Genomic DNA, 15,374 nt, shown 5'->3' with positions numbered 1-15,374 from the left:
CGATAAAAGAAATAAAGAAATTGAAATATTCTATAAAGACATTGAAGACATGAGGAAAATGAGGAGACCCCAAGAATTGATGGTAGTCCAAGGTGACTTTAATTCTAAAGTAAGAGTAGAGATAGTACCTGGCGTAACAGGACAATACGGACTGGGTCAAAGGAACGAGAGGAAGAAGATATACCTGGAAATGCCCCCAGGAGAGAAGAGGAATCATTTTGAGAAAACATATTTATTATATTCTTATAAGTAAATGCTATTGCTCATCCATAACAAAAACCTTAACATACCCATACCCAGGAGTGGCAACATACCGTAAGACCACAATCTCCTAATGGCAAAACTATGTACCAAACCCAAGGCAATCAAGAGCAAAGAGCCAAATAAGAAAATAAATATCGAAAAACTAAAAGATGAAACTATAAAAAGAAATATAAGCGAAAAAATAAATTCGGAGCTAAAAAATTTCAACACAGAAGATGTTGAAAATATATGGAACTCTGTCAAGGTCACGGTAAGCGAACAAAAAAACGGGAATGGATGTCGAATGAAATGAAATAATTGAGCTAATAGAGGAACTTCGAAAATAAAAACAGATTAATTACGTAAGATATAGGGAATTGTTAAGCATCTTGTTATCCAATGCCGGGAGATTGAAAGATTACAAGTAATACATGACGACTTGAACACAAGACTGGCTGAAATCAACAATCATCACGACACAAAAAAAACCTTGCTAGACACTGTTTTGATTATAGATTAATAAGATAAGTCTAATAAACCACGCTTTAAAGAAAGCATGGGTACTCCAGAATCACTTTTTTCTATACAGATATTGGTTCAGAAGTACCGAAATGCCAACAAGGATGTATTTCTATGCTTGGTAAATTATGAGAAGGTGCAGCACGATAAACTGATGGAAATTATTTTAACTATTGGTTAAGACCATAAGGACATACGATGCATTAGAAGCCTGTATTGGCACCAAACGGCCCAGATCAAGATCAGTGGAGACCTAACATAAGGTATCAGTATATACAGAGGTGTTAGACAAGGGTGCATTCTCTCCCCGTTGCTATTTAACATATACTCCGATAGAATATTTAAGAAGCCATTAACAACGTCCGGAAAGGTATATATATGAATGGGACTTTCCTTAATAACAAGTAACAATTTTTAAAGTACGAAAAATACTTACGAGCTACGATATAAATCTAAGGACGAAGTTACGTTTCATAAAGACATATATATTGCTGTTTTACTTGTCATGGATCAGAAAATCAGCAGATTTAAAGAAGTTGGAGTCGTTCGAAATCTGGGTCTACAGAAGCGTACTAAAAATATCATGGAGAGATTTTGTGTCCAACGCAGAAGTTCTAAGAAATATGCATTGTAAAAGAGAGCTACTAATTACCAAAAAGAAGAGAAAGATATCGTACCTGATACATTTTATGCGGAATCCCAAATACAAAATATTGCAAAGTATAATTCGGGCGGATATTCCTGGAAGGCCCGTTAGAGCGAGAAAAGAAACAACCTGGTTTGATAATATTCAATCATGGATAGGAATTCAAGGCGCCGACAGACATCTGAACGATGCGAGAAATAGAGAAACCTTTGCTTAAATGGTGATAAAGCTTTAACAGATTGTAAAGTATAACTAATTGTAATTGTATTGGTCGCTAAAATTTCGATAATCGAATTAGCAAGTAAAGAGGAATGTCGTTATTTTTTCCAAAACAAGGTTTAAAATAAAAACTGAAATGATTGGATTCAAAGCGCTTAAATGCGAAAGAGAAGTTTCGAAAAATTGGATTAAAAATAATTGTATAATCTGGCTGAGCTAATTTCCATCCAAATCGAATGTATACATATCTGATGGTGAGTACACAAGATTCGGCTCTGCTGAACTTAATGCGTTTTTACTTGTGTGTGTTCGTTGGTATTAGTTGAAAAATTCAAAGAGATAACAAACTATTTGAATGCTTTTAACCAATTCCATCGATAAGACTACCTATTTGGCCTTCGTCAGCCGTTAATTTGATAACCAAAATAAAGTTTTCTATGAGTATTCACAGTGCCATTTAATTGATAGACGTTAACATTCGTGTGAGTTTAACATAAGCAGTTCAATGATAGCATATTAAATGTTTTTTAGCAGTCAATCCAAATAACCCCCTTTATTTTTTGTAAATTAATTTGCAATAAATAAATAAATAAAATTTTTATTTGTATTATATATATGTGAATGAGGCACGTTCGAATCCGCTGAATTGAAAACAACAAAATGCGGGGAATTTATTTCAATTATCCAAGGTTTCAATAGCGAAGTTGGTCAATGAACCGGCCTTTACAATTAAACAAAGTTTATTTAAGCGGATTCGACTGTAGCACAACATAATATAGTCAAGCAAAAATCGCTTTTCTGTAATTTAATTGCAATTAAGGACAACATACGATAGATACCAAAATATAAAACAGAATCGAGAAAAAAGTGCGGATAGATAGTGCAAGTGAAATTTATGTGTGCCAAAAATATAGGCAAAAAGATAATTAAGATAATTGATGAAAACAACTTTTGAAATGTACTAAAAAAAAAAATAATTTCGCTGCATGAAAGATGGAAAGTTCCTCGAAGACCAAATAAAATATTGGGTTGCCCAAAAAGTAATTGCGGATTTTTCATATAGTCGGCGTTGACAAATTTTTTCACAGCTTGTGACTCTGTAATTGCATTATTTCTTCTGTCAGTTATCAGCTGTTACTTTTAGCTCGCTTTAGAAAAAAAGTGTAAAAAAGTATATTTGATTAAAATTCATTCTAAGTTTTATTAAAAATGCATTTACTTTCTTTTAAAAAATCCGCAATTACTTTTTGGGCAACCCAATAGTATGTACGAACAAAAGTTGGACGAGGCCGATATAAACCACATTGAATATAAGTGCAAAATGTTATATATATAAAGACCATCAGCACTTACTCAATATCTTCAACAAGAATAGTCTTTTAAAAGGCAGTTTAAGAGGTGAGGAATATCGCACAACTTTGTACGAGTATGTGTTAATAGGCCATGCAGGGCCAACCACCTCACATGCATTACTTGCGAATAATTCATTTTAATGCTTTTATTTACCTCACCACTTGGTCTAAAAAACAAGTACAAGCCCAAAACCCGAAGTAGTATTCAGTGCATCCAAGCGCTCGATCTCTTGCAATTCTCTAAATGACATCCTCCTTGTAGGACCTGGTCTCCAATGCCGTTTGCTCGTGATTCCCAAGATAAGTTCCCCCAGCGTTTCAAATTCTTCAGAAGGAGGCATATGTCGATGATTCTATTTAGGCCACATGATGAAGACGCAGCTATATACAATTTCTCAATTATGTCGGTTTTCACTTAGGAATTACTAACAATACGTTTACGATACTCTCATCAGTCGATAAAAATCAATTGCTTAATTCTGACTTTCTTATGTTTCACGACAAAAGCAACACAAAAACTGTGGGTATAGAGTGGATATCCTCTCCGTCTGTTTCTCTCATAAAATAACCCAGCGCAACAGTTACAAAAAGACAATTGTTGTCAATTGCCTCGAGATTTTTTGACCCAGCCGAAAATCCGGTTCGAAGGACCAAATCAAATAGTTTACCGAGTGGATTTGAGCCACGTTTCTCCAGTAGAGGTCGTAAACGATTTAACGTGAATCAGCGATAAGAGGAATGAACTTATTTACATTCGTGGCTCTTCTTGCGCATGCAGAGAACACAAAAACAAATATTAATCATCGAAAATCGCTTTATTGTTTTTCAAAATATTCCCCATTAAGAATTATACACTTTTGCATGCGTTTGAACCAATTGTCAAAGCATTTTAGCCACTTTGATTGAGGTATCTCCAAAACATGCATTCTGAACGCATCAACCGCTTCTTCAGGTGTCGAAAAACGTTGACCTCTTATTTTATTTTTTACGTACGGAAATAAAAAGATGTCATTCGATGCCAAGTCAGGACTACACGGCGGATAACTCATCAAGTCCATGTTTCGAGTGCTCAAAAATTCAGTTATTTCGTATTTTTGGAGCATTTCTATCGACCAATCGACACGAGCCTTTTTTTTGAGCGATTGACAAATTGTGTGGGATCCAAAGCGAACAAATTTTTTTGACGGTCAAATGTTTATGCAATATTGAATGTATGCTGGTGGGCATTAGTGGGTAATGCCTAAGGTTGTTTTAATATAACGATAGGCCACATGACGATTTTGCAATATCAGTTGGCGAACAGCATCAATGGTTTTTGGAACAATCACTGATTTTGGACGACCTTAACGAAATTCGTCTTAAAGTGAACTACGACATCGGTTGAAGTCGATAAACACTGGTCCTTGATGGAGCTTCATAGCCAAAAATTGAATTTAGTTTATCGATGCATTGTTGTTGAGTTAAATCACGTCGAAAGTTGCAAAAAATAATCGCACGAAAATGTTTACGATTTTATTCCATTTTTTGGGCGAGAAGAATCTTTTATGTAAACAACACAAATGGCGTTCGTATGTCAAAAGGTTCTGAGTACGTATAACCTCAAAAATGTTAAGCTTTACGATAGAGCTGTCAATTGAGAGATTGCAACACAAGGGTCGTCCAATCCCGAAATATGAAAGGCAACCCTCATACTAGGACCAACTTTAATTTTACTTAGGTTATAAAACTGCGAACAATGCAATGTTGATTGTATTGGGTTGTCCAAAAAGTAATTGGGGATTTTTCATATAGTCGGCGTTGATAAATTTTTTCACAGCTTGTGACTCTGTAATTGCATTCTTTCTTCTGTTAGTTATCAGCTATTACTTTTAGCTTGCTTTAGAAAAAAGTGTAAAAAAAGTATATTTGATTAAAGTTCATTCTAAGTTTTATTAAAAATGCATCTACTTTCTTTTAAAAAATCCGCAATTACTTTTTGGGCAACCCAATATATTACCGACAATTACTTTTTGGGCAACACAATATTTTATTTATTTATTTAAAGAATACCTCCATTAATTACAATACTAAATCCTATTTTTATAGTGCAGGCTTATAAGAACAGTCATATATCCTTCTTAAGAAATAATAAAACAATTTTTAAGGGAATAAACATGCTCGAATATCATTATAAAAATAATTAAAATGAACTTTAGAATTTTGTGAAATAGTTAAAATAAACTTTAGCATAGGTTAGGAAATAATATTGTTTTAAAAGAAAAAAAAAAATTAATTTTAAAACAGCTAAATTCGAAGAAAAATGGAAAGTATTTGTTTTTTAATTGACGCGTTGCTGATGTTTTGGATACTGAGAGGAAGTGAATTCCAAAGACGTGTGGTACTTTAATCAAATATACTTTTTTTACACTTTTTTCTAAAGCAAGCTAAAAGTAACAGCTGATAACTGACAGAAGAAAGAATGCAATTACAGAGTCACAAGCTGTGAAAAAATTTGTCAACGCCGACTATATGAAAAATTCGCAATTACTTTTTGGGCAACCCAATAGTAGTAATATAGTCGGCGTTGACAAATTTTTTCAACGGGTTGTGACTCTGTAATTGCATTCTTTCTTCTGTCAGTTATCAGCTGTTACTTTTAGCTTGCTTTAGAAAAAAAGTGCGCGAAATTTTGTTTACATTTGTTTGTTTGGCGTCAATTTTAATATGGGTACCAGATGTATTGAAAGAAATTCATTTAGCAAACCGAATCAACGCTTGTGATATGCACCTTAAACGCAATGAATTCGATCCGTTTTTAAAACGAATCATAACTGGAGATGAATAATGGATTGTTTACAACAACGTTAGTCGAAAACGATCATGGTACAAGCACTGTGAACCAGCTCAAACCACTTCAAAAGCTGATATCCACCAAAAGAAGGTTATGCTGTCTGTTTGGTGGGATTGGAAGGGTGTGGTATATTTTGAGCTGCTTCCAAGCAACCAAACGATTAATTCGGATGTTTACTGTCAACAATTGGACAAATTGAATACAGCCATCAAGGAGAAGCGACCAGAATTGGTCAATCGTAAAGGTGTCATATTCCACCAGGACAACGCTAGACCGCACACATCTTTGGTCACTCGCCAAAAACTGAGTGAGCTTGGCTGGAAACTTTTGATGCATCCACCAAATAGCCCTGACCTTGCACCATCAGACTACCATTTATTTCGATCTTTGCAGAACTCCTTAAATGGTAAAATTTTCGGCAATGATGAGGCTATAAAATCGCACTTGATTCAGTTTTTTGCAGATAAAGGCCAGAAGTTCTTTGGGCGTGGAATACTAAATTTGCCAGGAAGATGGCAAAAGGTTATCGAACAAAATGACAATTATATATTTGATTTAAGTTCATTCTAAGACTTATTAAAAATGCATTTACTTTCTTTTAAAAAATCCGCAATTACTTTTTAGACAACCCAATACTATGTTCAGATCAAAGCTGTTTTGAGCAAACGAATCCTTTAAAATTTACAAGGACAAAACGACTCGTTTACCACAAAATCGAATCATTCAAAGCATGTGAGCCCAAATAAATAAATTAATTGTGCTAAATAAACACAATCCTGATTAATGTACACAGTAATGCGCAATCGTGTGAGTACACTCATAGAAAAAAGTTTGCTGAAAAAAGCAAACTCTGTCTGCTGAATATAAGTTGTTAATTTTGATGCTCTTGTTTCAGCAGTTCTGCTATTACAGCAGAAGTACTGCAATTTGAAAGTAGCAGGCCTACTGCTGAAAATTATGAAGGGGACGTTAGAAGAAAAAATAGAACACATGTGTAAATGTGTATCTCAGTGGATGTTTATAATCACCACTGAATGTATACCTTCCATTTAAATTTAAATACAAAAAGCCATGTCAGGCATGTGCACATTAGTAGAGCAATAACAAAATATGCAATCTAGCTCAGCCACATTTCGAAATGTATACCAATGGATGGATCAGGTAACTTCTTTACAGTAATATTCTACAAATTAAAATCATCTCTTTCAACCAAATTTTCAAAAAAATCCTAAAGTAATCAAAACAAGTAACAGGCGACCATAAAAAGTAGCATAACATTTTTTTCAGCAAACTTGTGTACTCTTGACAGTAGATTTTGTTTATTGAAATAGCAGTAAGAAATGTTTGCTAATACGGCAGCCCCATGTTTGCTGAAACAGCAGTAATGTCTGTTTTCCCATTTTCAACAGACAAAAACTGCTGTTTTAAGTAATAAATTTGGTTGAGTAAAGGTTTGCCCATCACTGGTCTATACGCTCAAATACTCTTTTTCAGGAGAGAGGCAAGAGAATAATTATTGGTCCGGTAATCGAATAATCATTTGAAACTATCGAAACACTTTCGCTACAGTTTTTGGTTTTACAACAAAAGAATGACCTTTTACCCTAGGCGAAGCTCTTTAAGGGTTTACAACAAACAAAGTTAGTTCTTAAGTATTTCTGAACTTTCAGAATTAGGTTAGGTTAAATTTCCCATGAACATTGCATTAAGGAACAGGAGATACTTCTTCATATCAATGAGTACAGTCCGATTAAAGTTTTAAGCTCATTGATAGGGAGACCCTCTTTTTATAGCTAGTTGGGCGGGTCACAAGCGACACCACTTTCTAGAGAAGTTTTGACATGGCAGGATACCTCACAAATGTTGCCTGCACAAACAAGCGTGTAACCACCGCTAACAATTGCCTAATGAACCCAGGCGTTCGGCGTCACAGGACATGCTAACCTCTGCGCCATGGTAGCCATTTAATAGTGTCACACAGTGTTGGAAAATTAGTCCCAAATTGGGAAACAATTCCCCAAAATTCATTGTTTTTGTTTGCCAAATGTGATTTTGGGTGTTATTTAATTTAGAGGTTTGGGCTTTATCCATGCTATCTTTTTCAACTAGTCAATTTTGGTTTTAAATCGCTTCAATTCAGAAACTTCTTTATTTTTAAATTAATTAAAATTTTAAACGAATCCTCTTTCTTTTAAATGTGAATATTATTTCATTGGTAGTTTAATAGAGACTATTGCATACACCCAGAGAAATCATTGGTTGGAATTCGATTATAAGAACAAAATGATAATAATGTCTAATCAATTGTTCAAACCACATATTGGTTATTTTCATAGTTCAGTAGCTATCATAACTACGATACAATAAAAAGGATTAAAAGAAGATGTTATCAGTTCCATCAATCATTTTCATAAAAAATGGATTTTATTTTGTTTCTACCAATTGTATCAACAAAGTTTTATTTTCCGCAGTACCACCAAAGAGTGGGCACAACAAGCGTACCGTAGTTGTGCTAACTACCCTACCAGTAGTGGAGCTAACTGAATAAAAAACAATAACAACAAAAGCTTCATTTATACGCTACTCAATTTTAATGAATTATTCTTTCCTTTTAAAGGATTCACCGAACCCCCAAAATGAAAATACGATAGATACTTTATGTGGGAATAATTTGCTCGACACATCAACTTTGCGAACCGACAAAACTCGCAACGTTTTACGCCTCTCTGATAGAGCCAAAAAGAAGTCTTGGTACAACGTTTTATATCCCAACTATAAATCACGTTCGCAAGAATTTAAGAGGCTATTTAAGGAAATCCCCGTTAATGAGCGCCTTATAGTTGGTAAGTTATATGCACTTATATACATACATACACGTACAAAAATTAACATTGAATAATTGATAATCTTTGACCATAGACTATTCGTGCGCCCTATACAGGGATCTACTACTACAAGGTCGGTTGTATATATCCCAGAACTATGTTTGTTTTCATGCCAACATATTGGGCTGGGAAACATGTTTGATAATTAAATGGAAAGAAGTTACTTCAATAACCAAAGAGAAAACTGCTCTAGTCATCCCCAATGCCATCTCAATTTCTACGCCTACAGAAAGTCATTTTTTTTCTTCGTTTACTACTCGAGACAAGACATTTTTGATACTTTTTCGAGTATGGCAAAACTCTTTAATGAATAAGCCTATGCTTGCCCAAGAAGTTTGGCAGTTGGTACATAGTTATTATGGCGACGAATTGGGTCTAACCACAGACGACGAGGACTACGTAGATCCCAGGCCAACAGATAACGATAGTTGCACCATACTGGATTTTGTTTCTGCTATCGATGAGACACAATCGTTAAGTATAGATAATCCAGAAACATCCGACATTTATATCTTTCACGCGTTTAGTAACAATAGCAACTCAAGTAACTATAGCAGTAGTAGTGGCGGTGCTAGCTCAAAATATCCATCCAATAGGGAGAGGATCATGAAGTCTAATGCCAAAGAGCTGACCCTGAACACAGCAAAACCCGATGAAGGGGTTGCAACGAGTACGCCTATACCGAGCACTAACGCAACTGGTAATGGAGTCGATCATTATACTGATCGTGCTGCTAGTAGCACTCCTGCAAAAGAAGCAAGACACAGTTCTGCCAGCAATGAAGGAAAGCGTAAAGTAGCAAAAAACATTCGGATACGAGAGGAAAATGCGATGAAAAATGTTGAAACATTGCCAACTGACATTTCTGACTCAAGTGATTCGGAGGGAACCAACATACCGTAAGTAACCATTTATAGTAACTACCTGGCTCGGTATGCGTCGCTACACCCTTAAGAGCCATTGGTTTTTCTCTCTGTTAATGTCCCTTATTGTTAATTTATAAAAAAAAATTATATTGCACTTATACAACATTTTGCAAATGTCGTCCCAATCCTTTCAAAGTATTGCACTTTTTACATTTTCAATCGAACATGTTCATATGCAGAACTTAAATGCCAAAAAAAATTAAGTTTCAATTAAATGTTATAACACGTTATGCCCCAAATTTATTCGGTGTGGAAATAAATCATACAATCGGATGGTGTCTGGCTGCAGACCGTAGGATGATCTGTTTCTATTTCAAATAGAAAAACAAAAACCCTTTTTTAATGTTAAGGCTGGTACTAAATACGCTTTTCACTCTATTTTTCACCGATTACCTTTTTTGATAATGGATTTTAAAGCAAAAAAAAAAGAAAAGATTTTAAAGCTGATTTGATTCAGTAGGACATTCCCTCAGTACTTACATTAAAATTTTAATAAAATTGTTATTTTATCATTGTTATTTGTGAAGTGTTTCAAAAAAGTAATCACGAAAAACATGGGCGAAAAACGAACATAGTACCAGCCATTAGGCAGAAAATATATTTTTGCTGTGTAATAGCATTTGACTGGTATCTTAGATCGCGTTTGGTTTGGTACCACACCAAACTCATCAGTAGGATCTAAATCGTACTCTATATTTAAATACCTTTCATTTGATACTCATATTACCTTAATCGACAAAAATGTATTTTGGGAGCTGTTTCGGCTTAATTTTTATATCAAATTCTTTTGCGGATGGGCAACCTCCAGGCACTTAGGCTTAATTTTTATATCAAATTCTTACACTACTTTTAATTACCTTTCATTTTCTCATTCCGTTGTTTTTGTGGCCACAAAAATAAAACAACTGAATTCAGCCAGTTTGTTTGTTTTGAAATAGAAGCAAGAAATAAAAACAAATTGGTCTAAACTAAGCTCTAAGCACAACAACAAAATTAAATAATTTCTGTGAAACGATTGAATGAACGAAACATCACGTCGAGAAATATGTAGCTATGCTCATATTTAGAGATGTGTTTCTACCGAGTAAATACCCAACGCATGGGTATTTATTTGAGTATTTATAACACCAAGATATATATTTATTTATATATCTTGGTGTTATGTTCTTACGAGATGGTCGATCAATAGAAAGTCGATGTTTAAAACATAACAATCAATTTATTTTTTTAAACAATACTTTAAATGATTTTAATGAAAAATAAAAGATAATTAAGCAAGTATGATGAAATTGTCTTTTAGAGATGTGTATTGGTTGACGGTTACAACTTGACTCAGCGTGTGTGCAGAAATACAAAAAATGTTGAGCCAGCTGCGCTGCCATGAAGTTGCCAGGTTATTACAATAAAACAAAAGATTGTTAGGGTTACCTAAACATCTCCCCTTTTAAGTTTGAACCGGGCTCCTGCAGATTGGTTTTACAGGTTGTCTTCTTTGGGTGATCCTTTTTGCTTGGTTTTTGATTGGTGAAGTTGGAGGAGTAATAAACTCATCCGTTGGCTGCGGTGATGATGTCGAAACATCAGAAGGTAATACAAGAGGTGATTTTCCTTCTAATGTTGGTCGAATCTCGAAATCTTGAAGTAGAATATCCAGAGATAATTTGTTGTCTGGTGATGGTTGCACATCTGCTATCCTGGTTCGAAGCTGATCTGAATGTGCTTTAATTATCTTCTCCGATTCCCTATCCATATCAATGTTTTGTAAGTGACGTTGCCTATTCTGCTTAGAATTTCTCCAGGTAACCAAAATGACTTATTTCCTTTGAACTGCTTTGCAAGATCTCCATGCTTGAACGATTTTGACTTAGTTCCATGTTTGCACTTGTACTAATTCTCCATTTTCGGGTTCCTTTCTAGAAGCGATGGTGAAGGCTGTTTAAGAGTGTCAAATATGGTTCTCATCTTGGACCTGCGTAGTCGATATGGACTCTTTCCAAAGGTTCCGTTGAAAATGTTGCCAATAATTTAATTTTATTAGCATTTGCATCATTTTGTTTGTTTGATTTGCCCGTGTCTGTCGTAGTGAATGCTTTTGGCTCTCCGATAAGTTTCCACGTCGAGATTGAAATAATCGTTATGTCAGAGGCCGTGTCCACGTGTAACTTTACTTGTTTTGCATTCATACTCACTGTGATGTATTTTTTTAATTTCTTGAATTGAACTTGATTTACAGCAAACACTGATTTTGCACTGAATCTTGTTTTGTCGTTGTTGTTGCTGCTGTTGGAATTTTGATGCTTTGTTTTGTTAGTCGTTAAGTTTGAATCATGACTGGCTTTGCTCTTTTGTTTGTTTTGATTTGCTCTGCCGCCTTTGTTAGCATGGTTACAAAAACCATCTTTGTGTCCAATCAGTTGACATGTTGGACATTTCTTATTGGAGTATGGACAATGTTTAGCATAATGCAACTCCCCACAATACCAACAAGAAGTTTTCGGTACTTTCTGTTTCTGTTTGTGCTTACCAATTCTGTTACACTGTTTCGGTTTCTCTCCGATTAACACTGTGTCACTTTTCAAATCCAATATACTTTGTGTCTCATCGACCAGCTTTTCCAATTTGATCATTTCATTGCTGTCGTTAAGGTGTCTTAACAAACGGATTCTGAATTCACCGTCATCGGATGAATTAAGACCAAGTATAAAAATTAAGCACTTGAACTGATCTGCGTTTAGTTCATCTAATTTAAAAAGTTCACATTGAAGATTAACTCGACTTGGGTACTCCTTGAAATCTTCGTTTTCCATCTTCGATATTTGAAGCCACTTGTAACGTTGACTTACTTGTGTTTTGGTTCTGTCAAACAGTTTGGAAAGATGCTTGAGTGTGTCTTCCAAAGAAAGTTCATGGGGTGGTTTTGGTAAAACAAAATGTGTAAAACGTTCATGAATGTGATTAGACATTTTCCTCCATAAGAGACCAACTTTGTCTGCATCGTCCAGAGCACTGGCTTCTCTTTCAAAGATGTGTCTGTAACGTAGTTAAATTCCATCATGGAATTAGCTAAAGATTCCATGAGTTGAGCTTTTGCCACTGGTGATTCCTTAATTGGAATTGATGACGTGACTGTGTTCGCATCTGTGTTTTGGTTTGCAATGAGTTGTGTGAGTTTAACTAACAAATCCTGTTGACTTGTAAGTAATTTAACAATATTTGCATCTTCCGGCATTTCTAGACTGTTCTAGTGTCTGCTTGTGTTTGCAATGCTGCAAATATGTATGTTGACTTGCCACAGTTGGTATGGTGTGTGTGTGTGTGTTGGTGGTTGATGAAATACCTGTCACCAAATTGTTTTGGGTAGGCTGCTGATAATTTGCAATTTTTCCTGATGGAAATCCACTGAAATTTGTTTACCACAACTGAAACTGTGCATGTGCTGATCAATTTATAATTCCTCGTCAAATTCTCGTCGCCACAATTGTTATTGTGGTTGCAGTGGTTCTTTCAACAAATCCTCGTCGCCACAATTGTTATGTTCTTACGAGATGGTCGATCAAAAGAAAGTCGATGTTTAAAACATAACAATCAATTTATTTATTTAAACAATACTTTAAATGATATTAATGAAAAATAAAAGGAAATTAAGCAAGTATGATGAAATTGTCTTTAAGAGATGTGTATTGGTTGACGGTTACAACTTGACTCAGCGTGTGTGCAGAAATACAAAAACTGTTGAGCCAGCTGCGCTGCCATGAACTTGCCAGATTATTAGAATAAAACAGAAGATTGTTAGGGTTACCGTAACACTTGGATATAAAAAAATTTCCAAACAATTTTTGATTCCAAGATTTCCAGACTTCAAGTCTTGAGTCAACAAATTGTTCATTTCTCATCCGATTTCGATTAAATTTGGCACAGTGAGTTCTGGTAGGCCCTATTCATTTCTGTGAAGTGCGGTTCAGATCGGACTATATTTGTATATAGCTGTCCTTAGACCAACCACACGATCTCTCGATATAGGATATTGAGGCCATAAAAGATCAATTTATTACCCGAATTTGACGGAAGTTGGCACAGTGTGTTCTGGTAGACCCCTAACCATTTCTGTCAAATATGGCGCAGATTGGGCCATATTTGGATATAGCTGTCATATATATCGAACTCCCGATATTGTGTAATGAGGCTATAAAAGGAGCATTTTTCATCCTATTTCACTGAGATTTGACACAGCGAGTTCCGGTACCCCTCTAAACCTTTTTGATGAATATCGTCCAGATGAGACCATATTTGGATATAGCCGTGTAACCCGATCTCCCGATATAGAGTACTGAGTTCATAAAACGAGCATTTTTTATACGATTTTAATTAAATTTGACTTAAAGTCTGGAGATCGGTCTATATAGCGGCTACATATAACTAAAATCCGACTTTATGAGATCAGAAGGTCAGGTTTATATACAAAGAATACGAAATCATCAAAAATGGTTTGGAACATTTTTTATACCCAAGATATCTGCAAAATCATAAATACCCAGCTTTTGGATATAAATGTGTAAATTCCCGGGTATTTACCCAATTTACCGGGTAAATACCTTTTGGGTATTTACTCAACGCCCATCCCTACTCATATTGAAAAGTTATTCTTAGCAAGCGAAGTTTGTCTGGATAACAAGTCTTTGGCTTTGTGTGTGTTGTTGATGTTAGATTTCTTTTCGAATAGAATAACAAGACCCAACGTTTTATTCAAATGGAATGCTTCTACCATTGCACTGCCCACTTATTAGTGAGTAGGTGGAAGCATAAAATCTTTTGGTGGCATAACAGTCTGACGAGGCCTCTGGCAAAGGCCTCGTGATCATTGCGACACACAGCAAATGCTGAGATTCTTTAAAGTGTTTTATTGTTTTGTTTTGATATAGAAGCAAGAAGTAAATAGAAATTTGTCTAAGCTGGTTAATCCAACAACAAAATGAAATAATTTTTGTGACCAAACTAAATAAGCGCAAGAAACGAAAATAAATTTCCTTAAAGAAAGGCCATAAAAAGAGGAATTTATTTTCGATAAAATAAGAAAAAGCATAAACACAGGGTATTAGCGGTGAGAGTAGGAGAATTAACTGGTACACGCAAAAAAATAAAACATTTGAGAAATTTTTACGACAAACCAATTACTTTTATCACGAAGTTTTGCTTTTATTGTAACCGTGTAACGTTTCGCTTCAACATATCAAACTTAAGCCGCAAACGTTGTATTATTGGACGTAACTAACTTTGTTTATGGTAAACCCTTTAGCAGCTTCGTGTACGGTAAAAAGGCCTTCCTTTTGTTGTAGGTTAGGTTAGGTTGGGATTAAGTGCCATTCTGCCATCAGACTCACTTAGACGTTCTCGTCTATTGTGATACCACAGGAACAGAAGAAGGAATATGCCTTCTAGTTCCTACCGTTGATCCATCTAGATCGCTTTATAAGCCCAACAACTTGCGAATGTTCTCATCCGCTAAATCAGAAAGAGTTCTCAAAGAAATGAGAACCTAAAGTGGAACTCCTTCTGGCTGCTAGTGCAAGACACACGCACAGAAGGTGTTCTATAGTCTCTTCTTCTTCGATGTCCTCACAGTTTCCGCAAATGTCGTTGCTGGCAACCTTCAGTCTGTCACCATGTTTTCCGATTAGACAGTGACCTGTCACGACGGACGCAATGACTGGGACGTCAGTTCTAGCCAATGACAGAAAAGCAGTACACCTTTCAAGT

General features: G+C 35.3%; 1 protein-coding gene across 4 annotated transcripts in view; it reads left to right on the top strand.

Moving 5' to 3' along the window:
• The window catches only part of LOC106094426 (protein Aster-B), a 99,310-nt gene that overhangs the window by 33,555 nt on the left and 50,381 nt on the right, over nucleotides 1-15,374 (top strand). For all 4 annotated transcript variants that reach the window (XM_059364267.1, XM_013261640.2, XM_059364268.1 and 1 more), the window contains 2 exons: nucleotides 8,427-8,652; nucleotides 8,729-9,593. In XM_059364267.1, coding sequence (XP_059220250.1) covers nucleotides 8,427-8,652; nucleotides 8,729-9,593 — 1,091 coding nt within the window. The remainder of the gene's footprint in view (nucleotides 1-8,426; nucleotides 8,653-8,728; nucleotides 9,594-15,374) is intronic.

The sequence above is a fragment of the Stomoxys calcitrans genome, chromosome 3 (assembly GCF_963082655.1).
Source record: "Stomoxys calcitrans chromosome 3, idStoCalc2.1, whole genome shotgun sequence".
NCBI classification, from domain to species: Eukaryota; Metazoa; Arthropoda; class Insecta; order Diptera; family Muscidae; genus Stomoxys; species Stomoxys calcitrans.
This window is presented reverse-complemented; position numbering and strand designations above follow the sequence as displayed.